At 38.5% G+C, this 24,567-nt stretch overlaps 1 protein-coding gene and 1 long non-coding RNA gene across 4 annotated transcripts in view; one reads left to right on the top strand and one right to left on the bottom strand.

Annotated features, from left to right (window-relative positions):
- Positions 1–2,073: 2,073 nt before the first annotated feature.
- LOC127169507 (uncharacterized) lies at positions 2,074–5,738 on the bottom strand. The gene is made up of 3 exons (XR_007828252.1): positions 5,603–5,738; positions 2,238–2,309; positions 2,074–2,132 (listed from the first exon to the last, which is right to left on the bottom strand). It is a non-coding gene; the product is annotated as an uncharacterized LOC127169507 (long non-coding RNA).
- Positions 5,739–5,769: 31 nt separating this feature from the next.
- The window catches only part of si:ch73-138n13.1 (calponin homology domain-containing protein DDB_G0272472), a 39,269-nt gene continuing 20,471 nt past the window's right edge, over positions 5,770–24,567 (top strand). The window contains exons 1-6 of one of the 3 annotated variants that reach the window (XM_051116935.1): positions 5,770–6,066; positions 12,641–12,734; positions 15,059–16,349; positions 17,967–18,045; positions 19,703–23,068; positions 23,263–23,385. In XM_051116935.1, coding sequence (XP_050972892.1) covers positions 15,067–16,349; positions 17,967–18,045; positions 19,703–23,068; positions 23,263–23,385 — 4,851 coding nt within the window. In that variant the 5' untranslated portion in view covers positions 5,770–6,066; positions 12,641–12,734; positions 15,059–15,066. Of the gene's footprint in view, positions 6,067–12,199; positions 12,347–12,640; positions 12,735–15,058; positions 16,350–17,966; positions 18,046–19,702; positions 23,069–23,262; positions 23,386–24,567 lie in introns of those variants that run through there. The other 2 variants (XM_051116936.1, XM_051116937.1) reach the window with 2 other exon arrangements.

Genomic DNA, 24,567 nt, shown 5'->3' with positions numbered 1-24,567 from the left:
GAATGAGGCAAAATTAATATTTGATATAGTATTCTATAAAGTGATAAAGGCTGTTGATTAGCATTGCATTGCATCTATAGTTTGTTCATATAAAATACTTGATATGGTTTAAAGAACAGATAAACCATTTAGTTGCAATCGTACAGATATGTCTCCATGTTTCATCAGTTAAAACGTCTCTATCTGAGTTTTATTCAGCTATGCAAAAGCATATAGCTTTGGCCATATTAGGGATTTCCTGTATGAATGAAACTATTATATTGCATGTGTACACTCACCAATGTTTTAATAACACATTATATAACACATTATTTTGGGTAAAAACAGGAATAATAATACTTCTAAGTTTTTTTGTTTTTTTTTTCCTGCAGTGTAGTGGAGTTTTTTCCTCTCTCTCAGTGAATGCATAAGATTTTCTGACTTTTTTAAAATCATAATTTATAATAAATCCTTATACCTTTCTAAACATTTATAGCTAGGTCTCCTGCATTTTAACAGGTCATGCTGCTGTTTTCTGCAAAATATATTGATAATTATTAACAATAATTATTGTTTTGTTTAATTTTTTTATTTAGTAATAACAATAATCAGAATTAATCATTTGATAAAAAACAACATTTTGGCCAAATTGTGCAGCCCTACAAACAGGCACACCAAACTCAGTGTTCTTTTTCATTTCTGGTAAATAAAGTCTGAAAACCTTTCTTGTTACAGTTCAGATTTTGTTGTTATGGCTTAGAGTTTGGAATTCACTTAATATTGCCTCTCAAAATATTCTCTCGAAATTAAGTCTTGTTACACATTAATGCTATTTTTAAATGATTTGAAATGAAAGAATGATAGAGAGCTGAAAAAAAGAATGTTTTGACTGCTATGTACATAATATGTATTGCTGTATTACTTGTTTTCTCCATGCAATGATGCCCATGATCACAGACAGACTTGCCATATAAGGAAAGTTTATGTTTATGCTCTGTTTGTTTATGCTCTGTTTATTTGATTTAGTTTTTGTGTATACTTCATTTATATTTTATTTGTGTTTCTTGTGTATCTGTTTACTCAAGCTCACTTTTTTTTTTTTTTGCATAAGTTTGTTGAATGTGTTATACACATTCATACTTAAATATGGAAATAGTCATGTTATGTGCTTTCTCTTCACTCGTCAAATTTCTATGACAGTTTTTTACACTAGTGGGGCCCATTTTCATTATCTTGCCTAGGGCCCCACAAACCTACAGGCCGGCACTGTTCACCTTTAAACAAAAGACTTAGAAAAAGAGTTAGGTCATTTGGCACACTTCTTTATAGTGTCCTTTTCTATGGTGACTACTTGACTTTTGCCAAATTCGTGTTCTGTACACACACAAAACTGTCATTTATGGGATTCACTCCTGTATTCATATGGATTTGTCACTCTTGAAACTTTACAGCGTGTATATTGCTGTTTTGACCTGCACTCCAGTGGTTCCTTTATTCTCAGTTCACTTGTTTGATTTGTTTCATGGTTACTTGAATCCTCACACATGTCACTGGATGTTCTCTCATTCCATCCTATGTATTTGTGTTTTCTGTCAGAAATTAGTGGAGGTGTGATACTGGCATCTAATACCGTCGTTGCTCCAATCTCACTGCTCACTAGAAAGGAAAACATACAGACGAAGAATTAAACAAAAATCAATATGCTTTGAGCTTACTTTTATGAATATTTACAGCTGTACTACTGTCATCCTCTCCATATTATACAGCTGTGGTCTGACTTTTGTTTCCATCTTTCATTTTATGTAACATTTTTAAAACCACAATTTGAAAAATCTGTTTTAAAAATGATCCCAAGAGAGCATTGTGTCAGGATATTGAGCTGTGTAGCTGTGTAACGTAAGAGATCAATGAGCTTCAGTTTTCTTTAAAACTTTTTGTCTTGTTAAGACAAAAGTTCTATACGTCCAACTTTATTTAAAGTGTAACTGCCCCCTCTGCTGGCTACCTCCATTCCTAACACACAACACAGTTATCTTGCGCAACTTCTAACCCTTTCCAACAGTGACTGTTTTTGAGAAACTTAATTGCCTGTGCTTTTCTTTGAAGCATATCCTGAGTCAGTTATTCCTTCCAGGAGTTATTCCTTCCAGGTGCTGTGAAGGAAAGGTGTTCAGATTAACATTTTTCTTCTACATATCAAATTACGAGTAATAAATCAAAATGCATGAACTTTAGTTGTGTCTCATTTGAATACTCACACATATCACCAGATGTTTCCTCACCCCATCCTACACAGTATATCTTCTGTCTTTGGCTTTCATTTATATTCTCTGTGTGGAAAATGTTGATTACAAAAATATTACTGAATGCTAGGGGTGTAACGGTACACAGGTGTCCAGTGTTGGGGGTAACGCATTACAAGTAACGCAAGTTACATAATATTATTACTTTTTCCAAGTAACTAGTAAAGTAATGCATTACTTTTTAATCGACAAGAAAATATCTGAGTTACTCTTCTCAAATAAGTAACGCCAGTTACTTTTCCCCCCATTTATTGATTAAAATCTCTCCTTTCCCCATGTTGAGAGAAATCAGGAGTAATATGTTAGTTCTAGAATATATGTGAATATGCATTAATTCATCTCACTCACAAAAAACAGATTCAGTATTCCTCAAAATGAATAAAAACAGTAAAATTCAACTCAGAATATGATGCAAACCTGCAAATTAAATATGTTAAATAATACAAATATCCTTTATGCATTTCATACCGCACCTTCGATGATCCAATTCAACCATAATAATAAGCAAAAAATTACTCAAGGTAATCTAACATTTGTTTTCCTTTTTTTTTTTTAATTGCTGAAGTGTTGACATTTTTTTATTTTGCGGTCTACTGTACAGACGTGAATTTACTTTTCTCAAAGCCTGAGGCTTTTTGTGTGAAAAGGCTTTTACATTTGCCAAAAATATAACTTTTTATATTAAAAACAAACAAGCAAGCCCTACCCAGATTTAAAAAGTAACGCAAAAGTAAACTAATGCATTACTTTCCATTAAAAGTAACTAAGTAGCTTCGTCATGCCAAAGAGGACGCTTACAGATGTGGGGATAAAATCTTGTATAACCAGGCCGGGAACAGACTAACAAAGGAGATCAGAGTGGCTAAAAAGAACTACTCTGAGAAACTGAAAAAAGAGCTTTCAGCAAACGATCCAACGTCAGTATGGACTGGTCTGAAGAACATCACCATGTACAAGAAACCACCCCCACAGTCTGTGGAGAATCAACAACTGGCTGACGATCTGAATGTGTTCTACTGCCGGTTTGAAAAGCCCAGACTCACACCCGACTCCCGCTCTGATCTGCACTTCACACATTCACCCACCCCCCCTGCAACTCCCCTCCCTCCCTCCCCCACCGCTCAACCTGTGCTGGAGGTCTGTGTAGAGGATGTCAACCGAGTCTTTAGGAAGCAGAAGCCTAGGAAAGCTTCTGGCCAAGACGGTGTTTCACCTGCCTGTTTAAAGGTCTGTGCTGACCAACTGGCTCCTGTCTTCACACAGATCTTTAACAGATCACTGGAGCTGTGCTTAGTTCCCAACTGCCTCAAACGTTCCACCATCATTCCAGTCCCCAAAAAGCCCAAAATCACTGGACTTAATGACTACAGACCTGTCGCTCTCACGTTTGTGGTCATGAAGGCATTTGAGAAACTGGTCCTGGCCTATCTGAAAGACATCACTGGACCCTTGCTGGATTCTTTTCAGTTTGCCTACAGGCCTGCAAACAGGTCTGTGGATGACGCAGTCAACATGGCACTGCATTACATCCTGCAACACCTTGACAGAACTGGGAATTATGCAAGGATCTTGTTTGTGGACTTCAGTTCGGCCTTCAATACCATCATGCCTGACCTTCTCTCAGACAAACTGACACAGCTCTCTGTGCCCACCTCCATCTGTCAGTGGATTACCAGCTTCTTGACAGACAGGCAGCAGCTAGTGAGGTTGGGTAAACTCACATCCAGGTCTATCACAACCAGCACTGGTGCCCCACAGGGTTGCGTTCTCTCCCCACTGCTCTTCTCTCTCTACACAAATGACTGCACTTCAAAGGACCCCCCTGTCAAGCTCCTGAAGTTTGCGGACGATACTACAGTCATCGGCTTCATCAAGGACGGAGACGAGTCTGCTTACAGACAGGAGGTTGATCAGCTGGCTGTCTGGTGCAGTCTTAACAACCTGGAGCTAAACACTCTTAAAACAGTGGAGATGATCATAGACTTCAGGAGGAACCCCCCTGCTCTCCCCCCCACTCACCATCATGGACAGCACTGTGGCTACAGTAGAGTCATTCAGATTCCTGGGTGCCAACATCTCTCAGGACCTGAAGTGGGACAATCACATTGACTCTATTGTGAAAAAAGCCCAGAAGAGCTGCTAAAACAGTTCTACTCGGCCATCATTGAGTCTGTCCTGTGTTCCTCTATTACTGTTTGGTTTGGTTCAGGTACCAAAACAGACATCAGAAGACTACAACGGACAGTCAGGGCTGCTGAGAGGATTATTGGTATCCCTCTACCCAACCTCCCTGATCTTTACACCTCCAGAGTCAGGAAAAGGGCTAAGAAAATCACTCTGGACCCCTCACACCCAGCCCACTCTCTCTTTGAACTGTTGCCCTCTGGCCGACGCTACAGAGCGCTGTGCACAAAAACAGCCAGACACAAGAACAGTTTTTTCCCCCAAGCCATATCCCACCTGAAACACTCTTAACACACCTCAGTACTGGTCATGTGTATTTACTTAACAAAATTTTTGTATATAGCACATATGCACATTCATAGTTCTGTCTATGGGCATCTTTTTTTTTCTTTCTGTATATTTTTATTACCACTGTTATTTATAATTTATTGTATATTCTTTTTTAATATTAGTGTTTATTATTACCTTAACTTTATGTATGTCTGCACTATGTTTGTATTTTCTGTACTGGAAGCTCCTAACACCAAGACCAATCCCTTGTGTGTGAACACACTTGGCAATAAAGCTCTTTCTGATTCTGATTCTGATTCTGATTCTCTAAGTAACGTAATTAGTTACTTTTTTAGGAAGTAACTCAATATTGTAATGCATTACTTTTCCCCAACACTGCAGGTGTCACGGTTTGGTACGCACCTCGGTTTGAGGGTCATGGTTCGATACGATTTCGGTACAACAGAAAAAAAAAAAAATCATTTCATTTATTTTAAACAGACAGTAGTACAAATTACAATTTTTTCCACCTACGTGTGAAAATAATAAATATTACTTAAAATTAATGTCATATATAGGCTATAAAACCTGCAGTACATATATACATACAAGTAATAAATACTTATAAAAATATATTTATTCTAGTTAACTGATAGACAAGGAAAAACTGTGCAGGCTCGGTGAGCAGAAAAGACTTAAAACATTAAAAAATCTTACTGTTCAAAAATGTTTGACTGGTAGCATACCTGTTTGCTTTTGTAAAGTAAACTACTGCATTCTGATTTACCTGACTACATTGTATATGGAGGTTGTCACGTTTGCACTTTAACCACGCAACCGGCTTAAAGGAAATGAAAAACTCTCACGTTCACACGTGACCAATATCCTCTTTCGAACGGTAATCCAGTTAGTCTCGGCCTGTTTTATCATCCTCCACAAGATGGCGCAGGGACTCACTCTCCCCCTCCACACTGTCCCAGTCTGGCGTACCAAAACAAATCCTCCATCCTTCCGTGCAATGCGATCCCACACCGCCTTCCGCTCTCTCAGCAAGTTTGTGTGAGCCAGCCTGAGATAGCGTTCATAGAAAGGCTAAAGTTTATCCAGAGGTATAGGTGTGAGCAATGGTGTCCCGGTGTGATCCATGCAGGATAGAGCACCTAAATAACAAGCGAATCACCGGCGGCGGAGCCGAACGTTAACCAGCGATCAACAGGACGCTCGCTCCGGTCTATCCCGACAGACAGCAGCGAGGTTTGGTTGAGCTCGGATCCCAAACAGCTCACACACAGGTGGGACAGACAGACGGCTATTTGAAGTTAACGAAAAGGTGCGTAAAGTAAAATATTGAGCTTTTTTTGTTTATGTGTTTACCTGCTTTAAGTCACGCTGCTTTTGTTGATCTTCGGAATAGATGGGAATAATGAAGCAGGCTAGTCAAATCAGCTAACAAAGAAACGCGAGCTATTTACATTTCTTAACATTACAAAATATACCATGGCAACCAAAATTTACGCCAAATTACCATAGTTACTGTATGTTTTGTTACTGCAGCAAAACTGAAGTTTTTCTTTTGAAAAAGTTAGTGTTATGCTATTAGTATTATGGTAATAAAAATAATCTTGTCTACAAAATAGAAACAAAACAAAATGACAGATATTGCGAAAACTTCTTACACTGTTAAAAAGGACCATAATAGCATATTAACTAATTCATTTCATCAGTAAACTGTTTTTTTTTTTTTTGCAATCGTGTTTTATTTTATTTTAATGATCCTTGTGCTTTTATTTCACCATTGTATGGATAGACATTCCATAAAGATCGAATAACAGCTATAAATAATTATTTAAATCATTAATTTCATTATAAGATTTAGTTGAATTCGACTGTAGCTGTTTATTTCGGGTAGTTGTTAATCTAGTTTTTCTCCAGTTAGTCAAGCTGTAGATCTATTGTTATGGTCTGTGATTTTGTTCTTGGTAACATTGTGACATTGTATGCACGTCCTACAAGTTTCTCAGTCAGCTTTGTTCTGTCTTGAAATATTTGCATACAGTACATGAGTTGGTCTTTAAAGGGGACTGGATCATCTACACTACCGTTCAACTGTTTGGGGTCACTTTTTTTTTTTTTCAGCAAGGATGCTGGAAATTCATCTAAAGTAAATGTAAAGAGATTTATAATGTTTCAAATGGTTTCTTTTTCATAAAAAAATATGAAGCAGCACAACTGTTTTCAACAACAATATGTTTCTTGAGAAGCAAATCAGAGAAATTTTTCTTGAGAAGGAAATCAGCATTATTAGAATGATTTCTAAAGGATCACGTGACACTAAAAACTGGAGTAATGGCTGAAAATACATTAGAAGATGGTGACTTAAAAATACTGCATTATTACTAATTTGAACACATTTTTGATTCAATAAATGCAGCCTAAGAGACGTCTTTCAAAAACATAAACAACTAGTGTATGCATCTAAGCTGTTGATCAAAGTAAATTCAGTCGAATCCTAATGATTTCAACTAAAAATGGCATATTTATATATCCTTTCACTTTTTGGTATTCACGTTTTTCTTTGTGATTCCACTTTCCAAGTAGCAGGTGTGCTTTAAATGATTTTCTGCTGGTTATTTACACACAGATAGGCTATATGATGAATGGCATCATCTGTGTGTTTGTGTTCAGGTGATGAGCTTCATGTGTGTGTACTGACGTCCTGCCAGTCCTGCTCATTCGTTGGTGTTGTTGCTCAGGTCGAGCATGGAAAGTATTTTCCTTCTGCTAAACTGGCTGAACCAGAGTGTCAGTTGTGCATGCACACACATTGAAAAGAAGACAGGAAACACAGTGGCGTAAAAAGGTTTCAGGGCAATCTGTTGCTGACTTGGGTTCTTGCCAGATTAGTTAAAAGATGGTAAAATTATACAAACAAATTGATACATTTTTTCATAGTGTGTCGATCACCTCGTGCTCGCTACTGTTTTTAAAATGATTTTCAGTTATGGCTTAAATATTTTTATTTAGTTTGACTTTTAAACAGTTTGGCTTGTTTGTATTTTTTTTTGAATAATTATTTTTAGCTTGATTTTCTTTGCAAAGTTAGCTGGAAGGAGGGTGAGGTTAAGAGCATTGTTGTTGTCCTAGAATCACTTTCATGTAAAAGTACTGAGAAATTTAAACTTGGGTTAAAGTGTGGATATTTTCTCAAAGCTATACTTAATGAAAGTCAAAGTATCTTACATAAAACATACTGTAGTGAAAGTACAAGATGTTTCTGAATGGACTGAAATTTAAGAGACGGAGGAGTTTTTCACGTTAAACGAATGGTTCGCCCATTTCCTAAAAATGTACTCACTCTCAGGTCATCAGGTCATCAGAACAGATCTGGAGAAGTTCATCAGCATTACAATACATACCTTGCTAACTAGTGGGTCTTCTGCAGTGAATGGGTGCCGTCAGAATGAGAGTCCAAACAGTTGATAAAAGCACAATAATCCCCAAGTAATCCACACAACAACTGCATTAATGTCCTAAAAGCTGTAAGAAGCATTCACCATTAAAGCATTTTAACTTCAAACCATCGCTTCTGGCCAAAATACCAATCTGTAATCCATAATAACGCGTCCTCCAGTGAAAAAGCCCATTAATTCACCAACGTACTTGTTTAAAACTATTTTGGACTGTTTTACTTGTAAACAGTGCTTGATCTATTTCTCTCCTGATTCAGACAACATGAGCCGTATTATGGATTGAGGACTAGTATTTTAGCTGGAAGCAACAGTTTGAAGTAAAAAATGTCTTAATTAATAATTTGGTTCTTCTACAAACATGCAGCTTTTTGCTTTATAACAAGTTAATTGATTGAGTGGAGTCGTGTGGATTATTGTGATGCTTTTCTCAGCTGTTTGGACATTTCTCCAGGCCTGTTCTGATGAAGAAACAAATTCATCTACCGGTGAGTCATCTTGGATTGCCTGAGTGTAAGTAAATAGTTAGCAAATTTTCACTTTGGGTTAACTATTCCTTTAAGGCTATACAACACAGCGGATGTTAACTTGACCTTTTTTTTTGACACTTGAATACTGTTTTTACACTCATGTTTGTCCTCAACGATGGTTAATTAACACAATTACAGTGAACTGCTGTAGGACAAAGACTCTTATGTTGTGGGACTGATGAAATGTTTTGTCACAAGCATGAATGACCATAGTTTTGGACAATCACTTTTTGCTTAAGTAGTAACATTCACTGTAACGTGAGCGTAGTGAGACGGTACTTAATTTTTATGATGATAGATTTACGTCATGATGATCAGTGGCATGTGCACCTTGTACTTTGAGTATCTAAATGAAACTGAAAAGAGTAAAAAGTGACCTGGGTGATCTACAGGAGATACCATCCCTCTCTTTCATCTACATTCCTAAACTTCTTATAAATAAAAATGAAATTAAACCCAATGAAATAAATGTAATTGAGTAGTTACAAAGGATATTTATAAGTAATTTACTCACCCCTTTGTCATCCAAGATGTTCATGTCTTTCTTTCTTTAGATGTAAAGAAATTGTTTTTTTTTTTAAAACATTGCAGGGTTTCTCTCTATATAGTGGACTTCTATGGTGCCCCTGAGTTTGAACTTCTAAAATGCAGTTTAAATGCAGCTTTAAAGGGATCTAAACCATCCCTGCCAAGGAAGAAGGGTCGATTGTTTTTTTTCTTAAAAAAATGTATCATTTATATACTTTTTATCCTAAAACGCTCATCTTGTCTAGCTCTGCGTGAACTCTGTGCATTCCGGTTTATGATAGGGTATGTTGAAAAACTCCCATCTCATTTTCTTCACCAACTTCAAAATCGTCCTACATTGCTGTTTTACCATTTTTGTAAAGGCCGCTTGATCTTTTTTGCACGTTCACTTTGTAAACATTGGGTCGGTACTTCTGCAGCAATGTAGGATGATTTTAAAGTTGGAGGAGAAAATGAAATGGGAGTTTTTTGACATTCACGCAGAGCTAAATAAGATGAGCGTTTGAGGTTAAAAAGTATAGAAATTGTATTTTATTTTATTTTTTTTTAGAAAATAACCAATCGTTTTGCTAGATAAGACCCTTCTTCCTAGGGTGGGATCATTTAGAGCCCTTCGAAGCATTTAAACTGCATTTTGGAAGTTCAAACCTGGAGGCACCATTGAAGTCCACTATATGGAGAGAAATCCTGAAATATTCTCCTAAAAAAATAATTTTTTTACGACTGAAGAAAGACATGAACATCTTGGATGACAAGGTGGTGAGTACATTATCTGTAAATTTTTGTTCTGGAAGTGAACTTCTCCTTTAAGGCTGGATAATCTGCAAGCAGGTTTCCTTTTCATTTTTCTTCTTTATCTCTCTGTATAGGGCTCCTAAAGTCATTAAATCTTTATTGTATTGAAGAACAGTAAATTCCATTTGATAACTACACAATGAGTAATGTCTGTTTTTATATCTGTTTGAACCCATGTTACTCTTTTATTCTGCCACTCCTAGTTGAAGAGCACGTTTGCATCAGTGTCACTCGTTTTCTTATGATCTGACTTGCACAGGAACTTTGGCTGCTTCTTTAAATGACAGTTGTTAATTTACATTCTTTGAAGGAGAATGATTTTCTTGTTTATCTTTCACTGGAATCTGATTTGATCGAGTGATTTTTACAGCCTTGGTTTATGTTCAAGAGCTTGACTATGTGGTGCTGATTGTGTTTTAGTATTGTTTTGATGATGAAGGTCAGGCCAAAATTTTGAGACCAGGTAAACATGGTGGGAAAGTTTTGCATTTAGATTGCAAGTTGAATGCTGTATGAAAACTTATTTGGTTGCACTAAAATCTTTCATGGTGGCAGAATATTTTGTGCTTGCCCATTACCAAAGTATTTGGTTCATATAGTTGATTTATTTCAGTAGGTATAGATTAAATGGTGGTGATTTCTTCTGTAAATAAAAATGAGTGGGGAAAAATGTATTAAGAAATATCTAGGTAATAATTGATCAAAGGTAAATAAATAAAAATAAGACATGATATTTAATCTAAAGAAGGTAAAGCCTATGTTTAGGACCAGTTAGGTCTCATTGCTGACAGTCACATTCCTTATTGGTGTGAAGTGATGCACTACCAGTCAAAAGTTTTTGAACAGTAAGATTTGAAATGTCTTTTCTGCTCACTAAGTCTGCATTTATTTCATCCAAAATACAAATGCAGTAATATTGTGAAATATTTTTACTATTTAACCGCTTTCTATTTTAAAATGTAATTTATTTCTGTGATCAAAGCTAAATTTTCAGCATCATTACTCCAGTCTTCAGTGTCACATGATCCTTCAGAAATAATTCTAATATGCTGATTTGCTGTTCACAAAACATTTATTATTATTAATATCATCCTTAATATTTAAAACATTTTTTTCAGGATTCTTTGGTAAATAGAGAGATCCGAAGATCAGCAATTATCTGAAGTAAAAAACTTTTGTAACATTATACACTATATAATTCAAAAGCTTGGAGTCAGTATAATTTGTATTTATTTAATTATTAATTTATTTTTGAAAGAAATGATAGGAATTAATACTTTTATTTAGCAATTAGCTTAAAATTGATCAAATGCAATGATAAAGACATGTATAATGTTACAACAGATTTCTCTTTCAGATAAATGCTGTTCTTCTGAAATGTCTAATCATCAAAAAAACCTGATAAAAAAATTCTGCTTTTCAACAATATTTATAAATGTTTTTTGAGCAGCAATGATAATGATGCTAAAAATTCAGGTTTGAACTCACAGGAATAAATTACATTTTAAAATACATTTGAATAGAAAACAGTTATTTTAAATAGTAAAAATATTTTAAAATTGTACTGTTTTTACTGTACTTTGGATCAAATAAATGCAGGCTTGGTGAGCCGAAGAGACTTCTTTAAAAACATTAAAAATCTTACTGTTCAAAAACTTTTGACTGGTAGTGTATAAACAATAAAAATGAATAATAACAGTATTAAAATAGGTTGAAAAAAGTATAACTTTGAATCTTTTTAGATTCATTTTTACATATATTATATAATGTAACTGTTTATATAATTCTTTTAAAGACACATTATATAATCCTCTAGCGTTTGGGGCATAAGATTTACTGTTACCAAGGAGTCTTCCAAGTTCCAAGATTTGAGATTTGCAGTGTGACTTAAGTGCTGCTAACCTTAATACGGAGGTGTAAAAATCTGTTTTGAAGTTTCTAGGTTAATGGCTAGATCATGTTTGTGTGTAAATGCGTCTCCACGGGATGCCAGAAAAACGACTTCCCTAAACACTCTGGTTTTGAAGCTGTAGATATTAAACATTCCAGCTGCCGAGGCGTTTCCTGTCAACAAACGACTGCCAGTCCGTGCACTCGGACCAGGATCCTCCTCCTTTCCTTCCTTCGCAGGCGCTCTCCCTCTTTCTGTTCATCCGTTAGCCGTCCCTCCTCCTACCATGTCACTACTTCTGTCCCCCTTGCGCAACCACACAGCTAAGATTTCACTACCGGAGACATATCAAATGTTTTGGTTTGCTTGGTAATCTGTACATGTAGGTCAGTCGTGCTGGTAAATATCTGGCTTCGATCCGTGTGTCTGCTTTCTGTGTGTTCATTTGTTTGTAAAAGAGACTGATCAAGCCTAATTTGCATGTTGCAAAAATTGTGATTTCGAATGCGTGTCTGTGTTTCAGAGTCTGTGCTGTGTCTCGAAAGTCTTTGTAATATTCTCGTCTGACTTTTTTCAATCAACAAGAAGTTTACATATGTGTGCATGTATGGAGGCTTCCAGATTACAATGGTCATTGATACCTAAATTGTGCAGAAGTAACTGTGTCTGACCATGCTGTATTCCCTGCAACAGAGTCTGGCTCCGCCTCCTCTCCATATGATATGACATCACTCTGCGGTTACCACAGAAACCAGGGCTCCACTGCAGACGGTTGACAGCCAAGCAGGTGAGTTATTATTGTGGTGTTGGAAAACTGCAGACAGAGCACAATTTGATAACTGCAGCATGGCAAACGCATGTGCATTTACACAGGCATGTGAGTGTGTTATGAGTCACGCTGGCTTTCTGTGTAAAATGTAAGTGTGTGTGTGTGTTGTGAAAGTCTGCGTGCCCATCTAAGTGTGAACACGTGTTTGTGTTAGCGCTCGGCTTCCAAGAGCGACATGTGTATTGCATTAGCAAATATGGTTCTTTGGATCCTCCTGTGAATTCCTTTTGTTTGATGTGTATCTGCCTGTAGTAGCAGGATTTTTACGCACAGCCCCGGTCTCAGTCTGGACTCTTAATTCAGCAAATTGATCCCTCCCTCCTGGGCAATGTCCAATCATTCTGATTTAATACACCCGTACACACACGCACTCTCACGGCATGATTAATGATGTGTCAGTAAGGCGTTCGATGCTCTTGTGAGCTCTGTATCTGCCAAGGCAAAGTCCACAGAACAGGGTTAGAGAGTGATTTTCTTCAGCTTCGTAGACACACCCCACCACAACAACATTTCTGAGAACACTGTGTTTGTTTGCGGTATAAAATCATAGTGCAGAGATTCAGCTCAGCATGTTGGATTTTAGACCGTGCTGAAGCTGGAAAGTGGTTTCGACTGGCTGCAGACTTTTCCCGCCAACTTAAAGGAAGGTTTGCACTGACAGCATTGAGCTGTGATAAGTCGGCTGGATATTTTTTCCCATGAGAGCCTGTGATTTCTGGTGACAGTTGGCAGTGAAACAGTGTTGAGCCGAGCTTGACTTTATGCAAATGAGCAGCGAAGAGATTTGGCATGACCAAATGGAGTAGAGAAATTGATCAATTGCCAGATACAGTTGAATACCTGACAGTGTTAGGGCTGGATATTGTTAAAAATACCTTGACTTTGATACCTGTTCATGAATTATACTTTTTTTCGATACCTGTTTTAGAAGATTACATTACACATTACTCCAAAAATACTTTGGTTTTACACTTGTTGATGTTTTTACAGACTCAAAGACTCATCTCCTCAGACACTGCACAGAGGAACAAAAAGTAACCAACACAATCAGTGAAAATCATTTTAATAAACTTCAAAGGGCTCATAACATGAATTTTTGTATTATTTTAATATGCTCCTTGAGGTTTACTTATAATGTTAAAAACGTCATGTTTTTTGCACAAAACAAACAAACATGTAGAAAAATTATTTTCAACCCTCATTCTGACCTACGGTCTTAAACAAACTGTTTCAAGGGGTGTGCCCTTTAAGGCTTGTCGGTAATCTGCCACTGTTATCGACAGTATAAATGCCCCGCCCCCTCACTATTGCATGTGAGTGTTTTAACAACATGATGAAAATAAAACTGTCATTTCCAGATAATGCATTATGCAATCATTTACTTACCATTTGTGATGCAGCTGCAGTCAGATCTGGTGGGGAATGTGCATTAATGCACTAATGTGCATTCTGTACTAAACAAGTTAAATTTGCCAAGATATTTTCAGAGATGATAGACAAGATGTTATATAATAATAATTTAATGGAAACCTAATTTTGACAAAAAAATTGACATTTAACCTATTTTTCTAATTTCCTGAAAATGTCCCAGCATGACATTCGATCACATCACATGTATTTCAGCAACATTACATGGCAAAAACACACATTTGATAACAATCAGAAGTTATTACAAACACTTAATGGTGGTTTAAAGTGAGTTTAGAGTAAAATCATAGTATAGAAATTGTCTTATGCAACATGATCTTACAGTGTGCATGAATGGTCACGTAAAATGCGTTTTTGGTTGTGTAGTGTGGACGGAGATCTTTCCTGAAAGGCAGTGGAAACGCCAGTGTGGAAGAGCATCTTGTTTTTTTTTTTGTTTTTTTTCCTCTATGGAATTTTAAAACTAAAACACACTAGCGTTAATGTAGCCTTACATCTATGGGGGTTGGAACGCTTACACACTACAGCCTCACGTGTGAGCCACGTCTCTGGGCGTAACTGGCATAAACTAATGTTTTTCCTTGATGCCTCACCAGAACCAGTCACATCGAGGCACATCAAGTATGCTGTATGCTTATTGGTTCACTTATGTAACGTCAAGACATTTTGATACTTGTTGGTATCGAGGCAATTCGGTGCCTAAAAAGTATTGAACTTGACACTCAGCCCTAGACAGTGTAGGGCTGCCTTCTACAAACTGACAGCCTAGTGATCTACAGTTTATTCACTGTGAGAAAAAATGACTTATTTAATGATTGTTACCTAACTCCGGATTTTTTTTCTTCTTGTTTCAGGTGGTGCAATGGCTGCCCAGGTTGAGGTAGATGCTGGGCGGCCATGTGTGGTTGGGAGTCGTCTGCACCTTAGCCCCCTTATAGACTCTAGCAACAAGAGCTTGATGGAGAGTTCAGGTGGCACCCAGGGGTCACTTATTTTTTCCTCTGAGCCTAACAAACCAGTTCCAGGCCCCAAGCCTAGACTCACTCCAAAACCTTTCACTGTGGAGAAAAACCCTACTATACGCCCCATTCTTGCTCCCAAACCACAGCCAAAACCAAAACCTGAATCCAGTCAACCAGTTTCCTCCAAACCAGACCTGCCCAGCACACCTAAACCACAACCAGCCAGTAAACCCAGTCTACCATCTGCCTATAAAACGGGCCTGAAGCCCAGCGGACAAACAAACAAACCTGTGACACAACCCTTTAAACCAGCACCTACTGATTCCAACAAATTTAGAACAACCCAAACCACTGATGTGCTGAGAAGAACAAGCTTTGGAGCCACAACAGCTCGACCCAAAACTGATGTTCAGGCCTCCACTTCTGGTGCCGAATGGCCTTTTGCTTCTCGGAAAAAACAACCCGGCCCTTCGATCACTCGTGCTAAATCAATGGGCTTCCTTTCAGAGATTGGACTGAATAATGAGGACGCTAAAGAGGATTCTGGTGCCAAGGATGAGTGTCCTCCCACTGTTCTTCGCTCCCAATCTAAAGGTTCAAGACCCAGACCGGTTTCAGCTGTGTTCCTACAAAACCCTGCTAAGTCTGAGCCTCAGGTTGTAACCCCTACACCTGCTCCTCGTTGGGCAAAAGGACGACCACTTTCATCTGACCTTACCTCAAAGTTTGAGTCAATTGGGCTGTCTCTAAACCGGCGACCTGCCAGGGAGGACGGCAAAGAAAACACTCCTGAAAAGCCAAAGAGTGTTGGAGCTGTGACTCAAGAGAAAGAACAAGGTGCTGAAAAGGTAGAAGGGCCAAATAAGCCCTCTGTGCTTGAGAAAAGGACTCAAAAGGTTGAATCGAAAGAGGAGGACTCCAAGACAGACTCTAAACCTGAGGATACAGGAGGTAGCAGTATAAAAAGACGCATCAGCCTGCTCATGGACTCTTCCTCGTCCTTCTCAGTGGCGCGTGGGGATACTCCAGGGACTGAGCCTCGCTCACCTGTCTCTGATACTGACGGAGCAGTGGGGGTGAAACAGCGAATCAAAGAACTGTCTGAAGAAGTGCCTACTACGCTGTCACCACCCCAGAAGCCACAGTATAAGCCACGTACCCTAATATCTGACCGCACTAAAAGGTAAGGTCCAGTGGTTTTCAACATTTATTATTGAGGTCTGCTAATAAATACTGAAGTACTTTGCAGTAGTTTTACTGCCTTCAAGTTTTAACAAATGACTTTCAAGTGTTTTTTTATGGGAATAAAGTAGATGAGGTGGGCAATGTCTCTTTAATTCCTGACAAAGAAGAAAGTACAAAGGAAGTGTTTTAGTGTATTAGTGCAACAAAATGAGTAGTAAAGGATCTACATTATGTGCATTAAGTGATTGTTTATGTACAGTTGAAGTCAAACGTTTACATACATCCTGCAGAATCTGCAAAATGTTAATTATTTTACCAAAGTAGGAGGGATCATGCAAAATGCATGTTATTTAGTACTGACCTGAATAAGATATTTCACATAAAAGACGTTTACATATAGTCCACAAGAGAAAAATAATAGTTGAATTTATAAAAATGGCCCTGTTCAAAAGTTTACACACACTTGATTCTTAATACTGTGTTGTTACCTGAATGATCCACAGTGTGTTTTTTTTGTGTTTTTATTTTAGTGATAGTTGTTCATGAGTTTGTTCTTAACTGTTAAACTGCCTGCTGTTCTTCAGAAAAGTCCTTCAGGTCCCACAGTTTCTTGTTTTTTCCCCATCAAATTTGTCTATTTGAACCTTTTTTAGCAATGACTGTGTGATGATTTTTTTTTTTTGGGAGATCCATCTTGTCACACTGAGGACAACTTAGGGACTCGTATGCAACTATTACAGAAGGTTCAAATGCTCACTGATGTTTCAGAAGGAAAAACAATGCATTAGGAGGCAGGGATGTAAACTTTTGAACAGAATGAAGATGTGTACTTTTCTTTTTATTTTGCCTAAATATCACCAAGCTACAGAAGATACTAACATGTTCCCCAGGAGACAAAATAAGTTAAATTTACCCTGATCTTCAAATTCCAAAAGTTTTTACCCCCCTAGCATCAGTGAGCATTTAAACCTTCTGTAATAGTTACATATGAGTCCCTCAGTTGTCCTCAGTGTGAAAAGATGGATCTCAAAATCATACAGTCATTGTTGGAAAGAGTTCAAATACACAAAAATGCTGAAAAACCAAAGATACTGTGGGACCTAAAGAATTTTTCTGAAAAAACAGCAAGTAGTTTAACTGTTCAGGACAAACAAAGGACTCATGAAAACAAACAAATTAAAAAAAAAAAAAAAAAAAAAAAAAAACACAGCTGTGGCTCATTAAGGTAACAACACAGTATTAAGAATCCATTGTATGTAAACTTTTAAACAGGGCCATTTTTTTTTAATAAATTATTTCTATTATTTCTCTTGTGGACTGTATGTAGACATCTTTTATGTGAAATATCCTATAGAGGTCAGTACTAAATAAAACATGTATTTTGAATGATCCCTCTTATTTTGGTAAAATAATTAACATTTTGCAGGTTCTGGAAGGTGTATGTAAACTCTTGGCTTAAACTGTATATGTGCTGGCACAGAGATTTTTGAAAAGTGTAATTATGTCTCACATACCTACATATAATTAATACCAATTTGCTTTTGTGATGATCCACATTCTCTACTCTCAAAATCAAAGCTAGTATTGGTTTCTAATGAATCTGATTTGTTTACAGATTTGAGGCAGAGCTTGAAAGCCATAGTTCCCATGAGCCCAAAGGCCCCCACCAGGTTGAAGAAGACCTTAGCAAAAAGGTATGGGAATGTGAACCACTGCTATTAATCATACTGCCACAAATAAAGCATCTTTGCAAGATGCAGTAAGGTATGTTTTGTGTTTAGAAGTTTAGTTTTTCCATAAAATCTAACATTTTAATATTTTTTTAAAAACAAATTACACCAGATCAAAATCAGAAGTACATCTGTATACTTAAATCAAAACATGATATGGACTAGGGTCTGTGAATATTTAAATATGAATCCTGTGTGTTCTGCATGTCTCTATGCGAAGCACATGTGACACCCACTGTGTTTTCATCCTCTGCCACCTCAATATATGAGTACATGAACACGTAAACAATCTCTAGAACTGCTCTGAGAGTTACTTCATCAGCATTTTAGTGTTTCATCTGAGAAAACTACCATCATATCATATACAAACTTAAAGGTCTTCATGGCAACCCATCAAAATCAAAGTTTGAGAAAATTACTTAATGTAATGATAGTTCTACTCCTACTAATAAAACTATTATTATTAATAGAAATTCTATTAAAATGTATTTATTATTAAAATTTAGTGAAACCATCAAAATGAAATCCAAAAAATTAATGGAAAACACAGAATTTGGTAAAAGGGAAAAATGTATTTAATAGAGCCTTAAAAATTAAATTTATGACATAAATTTGATATAATTTATGGCCTTTGTGACATTTGTCACAGTAACTGCCCTACAATGGTCACAGCCTCAAAAAAAATGTTGATCACTCCTTAAAAAAAGAAAAAGAGAGATTTCACTTTGAGAGAGAGAGAGAGGAATAGAGGAATAACAAATGAGGTTGTAAAAGGCGCTTCTGATGTCACAGGAGGTGCGGCACTCCAAAGACGTGTAACCTGAGTTGTAGCGTTAGTCATATAGTGATTATGAAACATGCACGCTTCGAAGGGAGGGGGGTGGGAAAGGTCAGTTTGTGAGAGAAGAGGACGCTTTGATTATAGCCCCTCCAGGCCCCACCCTGCTTTATGAGCTTTGACAAAGAGCGTACAGATCCCATTTCACTGTTCTCAGTCACACGCGTCAAGCTCCTCTCCCTTTTCACGTGCTCTTAATGTTTGCTTCTGTCTCCATCCCCTCTCTGTAGTACTTTCTCTGTTTATTATGGACTTTACAGTACAGTGCTTTACATATCAGTTTTCTTCATCTGTCATTATCTTGTACTTCCTCCTTTGGTTATCTTTTTTATACCCTTCTCTGTAAAATAATAACTTAGATTTGCAAGATTTGATAATCTGTTGTTTATTCAGACGAGTCTGTATTGCATTCTTTCTGTGACTGATTTGCCCTTTGGAGTAGAAACGTATTCTATTTCCTTTCAAAGTTTGCCTCTAAATCAGTTAAGTAATACACATAATATACACAGACGCCCTAATGACAGCTCATATCGGAGCACAGAAAATGTTACCTCTAAATGCCATACCTGTCAGTGAAAGCTTTAATTACACATGGGGGTTGTCAAAGGCTGCTTCTTTAAGGATAACAGTTGTAGACAGTGCTCACCTTGTTTGTTTGAAAGTCAATCCAAGTTCTGGGTTCTTGCTTACTCATTAAAAAGGAACTGAGACAAAGAAGGGAATCCTGGCAAAGTGAAATCATGTAAAAAATATACTTAATTGTATTTTTAATTTATTTTGTAGTTTGATTACTCCACGACTGAAGGACAGTTCACCAAACAGGAGGACAGGAATGCATCATCACTTGGAGTGCAAGACTTGCCTATCAGCAATAGGGACGGAGTGCAAACAGTACGAGCGTCTATGTTTGAGCATGTGGTGGAGAGGCATAATGTTCAAGTGATGGAGGATAACATTTCACAAGAACCAAGAGCACAGCAGGAAAGCACAATTAAGCCCATGCCCAGGCGAAACCACTCTTTGCGTATTCTAGATAACTCCTTTAAAGCTCCTGAAGATGATGATTCTGTTAGTTTGGTCAAAGCAACCTATAGAGAACAAGTTTCTCCTTCCAGCCCTGTACGTGTGGAGCATGTCTTTGACACTGTGTCTTTGTTCGGAGAGAACCGTGCTGTTAGTGAGGTTTTGCCACCCGCTTCCCTTGAGGACAAAGCTCATACACTGCGTTCTCGGCGATCAGCTCCTCACGGTAAAGAGGACAGACCTACCCATGAGATAAGTAACATGCTAACGGATGAAGCAACCACTCCACGTTACCTCAGAGTGGGGGCCTTGCAGAAATGGACTATCACAGAGGCAGGCAGAGAGATTGAATCTCAGATGGAGCAACAGAAAGAGATATTGAGAAATATGGAAGAAGAGATACAGAGGCAGATGCAATTGCACATGACTGCAGCAGCAGCATTGGAGGAAGAGGACAGTGAGAGCGAAGCAGAATGGAAGAAACAGTCAGAAGCACAAAGAGACAGGGAGAGGGAACGAGAAGAAGTTGCAGCACCCAAACGGCCTAAGATGCTAGAAGCCGAAGAACAAATGAACAAACCTAGAGCCACTTACTTTGCTCTGACTGGTCAGATTCAAGAGCCTGTGCATCAAGGTGAGAGAGTGGATGAGGAAGCAATCTTTGGGAGAGTTAAACGAGGTATGGTGGGTGGAGAGGACAGAGGGATGAAGGAGGTTCCATTTGATGATTTCACTGTTAGAGCAGCGCAGTGGGGCCCTCAGAATCCACCTGCTCCATTTAGAAGAAATCCTTCATTGGATGCTGCAATGCATAGAGATTTGCAAGAGGAACTGCAAAAAAATGACACTGGACCAAGAACAGATCACAGATTACAAGAAAGGGAACGGCAAAAGGCAGTCAGGGAGGAGATGGAAATAGAGAGACAAAGACTAGCAGAGTTTGATAAGAAGATGGAATTGGAAAGGCAGCGAGAATTAAAGAAACAGAGAGATTTGGAGATTGAGAAACAAAAAATTGAAAGGGAGAAAAGGAGAGATGCTGAGATACAGAAAGAAAAAGAGAGACAAGAGTTGGAAAGACAGAGGGAGTTGGAGAGACAAAGGGAAATGGAACGACAGAAGCGAGAAAAGGAGCGACAGAAACAAATTGAATATGAGCGAATGAAGGCTGCAGAAAGAGAACTAGAACAGCAGAGAGAGTTTGAGAGGCAACGACAAAAAGAGTTTGAGCGAGAGAAAGAGAGAATGCTTGACCAAGAGAGGCTTAGGCTCAGAGAATTTGAAAAACAGAAGGAGATGGAGAGAGAAAGAGAGAGACAGCTGGAGTTGGAGAGACAAAGGGAAATTGAAAGACGAAAGCAGAGAGAACTTGAAAAACAAAGAGAAAAGGAGAGGCTAAAGGAATTAGAAAGACAGCGAGAAGTGGAGAGGCAACGAGAGTTGGAGAAAGAGAGGGAAAGACAGAGACAGTTGGAAAGGCAGAGAGAATTGGACAGGCAAAGGGAACTTGAGAGGCAACAAGAGTTGGAGAGACAACAGGAAATTGAAAGACAGAGGGAGAATGAAAGGCAGAAAGAACTGGAAAGACAGAAGCAGAGAGAGCTGGAGATTGAGAGATGGAAGCGACAGAAAGCAGAGGAGAGAGAGGTCAAGAAAGAGCTGGAAGAACTCGAAAGGATCAAGGAGATTGAGAGACGACAGCTTCTTGATTTTGAGTCGCAGAGACAGCGGGAAAGGCAAGAGCAAGTGAAACAGAGATCGAAAAAAGAACGAGAAGAGAGACAACATCAGCAAGGAGCAGAACGACATCGGATGGAGACCGAGCCAGAGAAGTCTCTACCTACATCTCCACTTCGGCCCAAAGTTCTAGATCTGGATGCGGTGTCTCTTGGTTTGAAGACTGGTCGAGACAGCCGTGACAATAGCCCCACAGCCCGATGGAAGCAGCCCTCACTTCGTCCTGATGAGCTTTACAAACCTGGCATCTTAGACATTGATTCATTCAGGAGTCAAACCCAACCTGATGCCTTTCCTTTAACCGGATTAGGAGGTTTAGAGTCAGGAGGTGTTGGTTCAGTGATTCATGCTCGTCCACAGGCCACACAACCAAATGTTCTCCAACCCCAAACAACATCTCAAGTTCAGTCTCCTTCTCAGTCCCAGTTTTACCCTCAGTCCCAGGCTTACTTCCAGCCCACCCCAACAGAACGTATGAGAACTCAACTCCCGCCACCTCTGCAACCTCAAATTCTGCATCAATCCCAACCTCATTCACTGCCATTTGCTACAGAAAGATCTAGGCCACAAACCCACTCGTTGACTGAGACTTCAGATTGGCCCTTTCCCATTTCATCTTTGCCCCATTCGCAAACTAATGCTTGGGGACATACTCAAACAGAGTTGGCTGTAGATGAGCCCCTTTGGGTATCCTCCATGGAAGGATCCAGAAGGCCAATTAGCACCAGACCTGGTGGCCTTGATCAGCAACTCTTCCGTCATGAGGATAGAGGTTTAAGTAACATTTTGACACCCAGTTCAACCTCTTCCATGAGTCCCATCTTTGCTCCTGTACAGCATCCCACAGTCGCACCACCCATGGTTCCAATTCAAACTTCTGTGCCGACTGCACAACCAGGTTTTGGACAAATTCAAACTCATGTGCCGACTGCACAACCAGGTTTTGGACCAATTCAAACTCCTGCACCAACTGCGCAACTAGGTTTTGGACCCATTCAAACTTCTGTGCCGACTGCACAACCAGGTTTTGGACCAATTCAAACTCCTGCGCTGACTGCGCAACCAGGTTTTGGGCCAATTCAAACTCCTGCGCCAACTGCGCAACCGAGTTTTGGACCAATTCAAACACCTGCGTTGACTGCGCAACCAACCTCTGTAGCTTCTATACTGACCCCGGAGAGATCCTGGACCTCAGCACCTTTGAATGTGGGGTCAAGTGGAGGTTTGGTTCCTTCTCTCACAACACCATTAGCTAAGAAAGAGACTTCAGTGCCCCCTAGTCAGATTGCAACCACCTCTGTCACCGATCCTATATGGACTCCAAATTGGGAGCTGGCATCCCAGGGACAGAGAGAGAACCGTACCTCACACAGGGACAAAGTACAGCAGGTAAGGAAGAACACACTCCGGCATAAATTGATAGATCTGGCACTGTAATTGCAGAACCACCGAACTATTGGTATTGAAAAATGTTCTTAGGAGTGATCAAACATTGTGTCAGCATATCCCTAGTTGTGTTGCATTGTGCTGTCTTTGATATTTTTTAAGGAAGCTTGATTGTGGGCCTTTCTATGTTTGTGTAGAAACGTTCAAGGAGTATGTGTCGAAGATCTACCCCCACGGAAAGCTCTGCTGATGGCCCGTCTACCCATGTGAGAACTCGCAGAAGTCGCAGTGCACACAAAGAAAGAAGTGGAGAGAGCTCGGTAAGTACAACCATGGTCAGACCTAAAAATTTTGTTTTTCTTTGTCTGTATGTCACTCATTTTCTCATACACAGGCTTGCAAACACAACTTGTTTTTTGTTCGATTCCTAACCTAAAACTTGTAAGGGAGCACACAGTACTGAGCCACAATGCCTTGCGAAAATATTCATACCCCTTAATTTTTGTTATGTTGCTGCCTTATGTTGAACTGCTTTAAATTACTTTTTTTTCCCGCCACATCAATCTACACCGCATACACCATATTGAACAGGTTTTTAACATCTTTGCAAATTTATTAAAAATAAAAAACTTAAATGATTCCATTGCATAAGTGTTCATTTTCATATCCATATTTGGGAAAGTTAAAATTTTGCTCAGGAGCATTTATATTGCTTGTAGATGTTACTACACTGTGAGTGAAGTTAACCTGTGGCAAATTCAAAAAAAAGAGTATGATTTGGAAACTTCCTAGAGCTGGCCTCCTGGCCAAACCTTCCAACAGGACAATGACCCTAAGCACACAGCAAGAGTGGCTTATAGACAACTCTTTAAATATAGTTGAGTGGCCCACCCACAGCCTGGCCTTGAACCCAATCAGATATTTCTGGAGAAACCTGAAAATGTGCGTCTGTCCCCATCCAACCTCACAGAGCTTAAGAGGTGAGGAGAAGAATGTCAGATAATTACCAAATGCTGATGTGCAAACCTTTTCGCATCATACCCAAAAAGACTTAAGGCTGTGAAGGTGCTTCAACTAAGTACTGAGTTAAGGGTATGAATACTTATGCAATGTACTTATTTCATTTTTTTTGTTTTTTTTTTAATTTACAAAGTTGTGACAATTCTGTTTTTGCCTAGTCATTATGGTGTATGTAGTGTGGATTGGTTTGGAAAAAATAATTTTAAGCAATTTAAACAAAAAGCAGCAACATAACAAAACGTGAAAAAATGAAGGATTATGAATGCTTTCGCAAGGCACTGTATATTTCAGATATTGTCAAAAGGCTGAAAAAATTAAGATGAAATTACCCAACCCTACTTTGCACATGGGTAAGCAAACATCTTACATAAGAGTCAAGTTCTTCCCCATGTTCTAATGGAAAGTGTACAAAAATGAAGAATGGAGAGCTTGCTTGTTGACTTCTTGATGATGTCACCAGCTTTTAGAGACCAGATGTTGGA

Source organism: Labeo rohita, chromosome 8 (genome assembly GCF_022985175.1).
Source record: "Labeo rohita strain BAU-BD-2019 chromosome 8, IGBB_LRoh.1.0, whole genome shotgun sequence".
In the NCBI taxonomy this organism is placed as follows: Eukaryota; Metazoa; Chordata; class Actinopteri; order Cypriniformes; family Cyprinidae; genus Labeo; species Labeo rohita.
The sequence above is the reverse complement of the archived record's forward strand: the minus strand, read 5'-3'. Positions and strand labels throughout refer to the sequence as shown.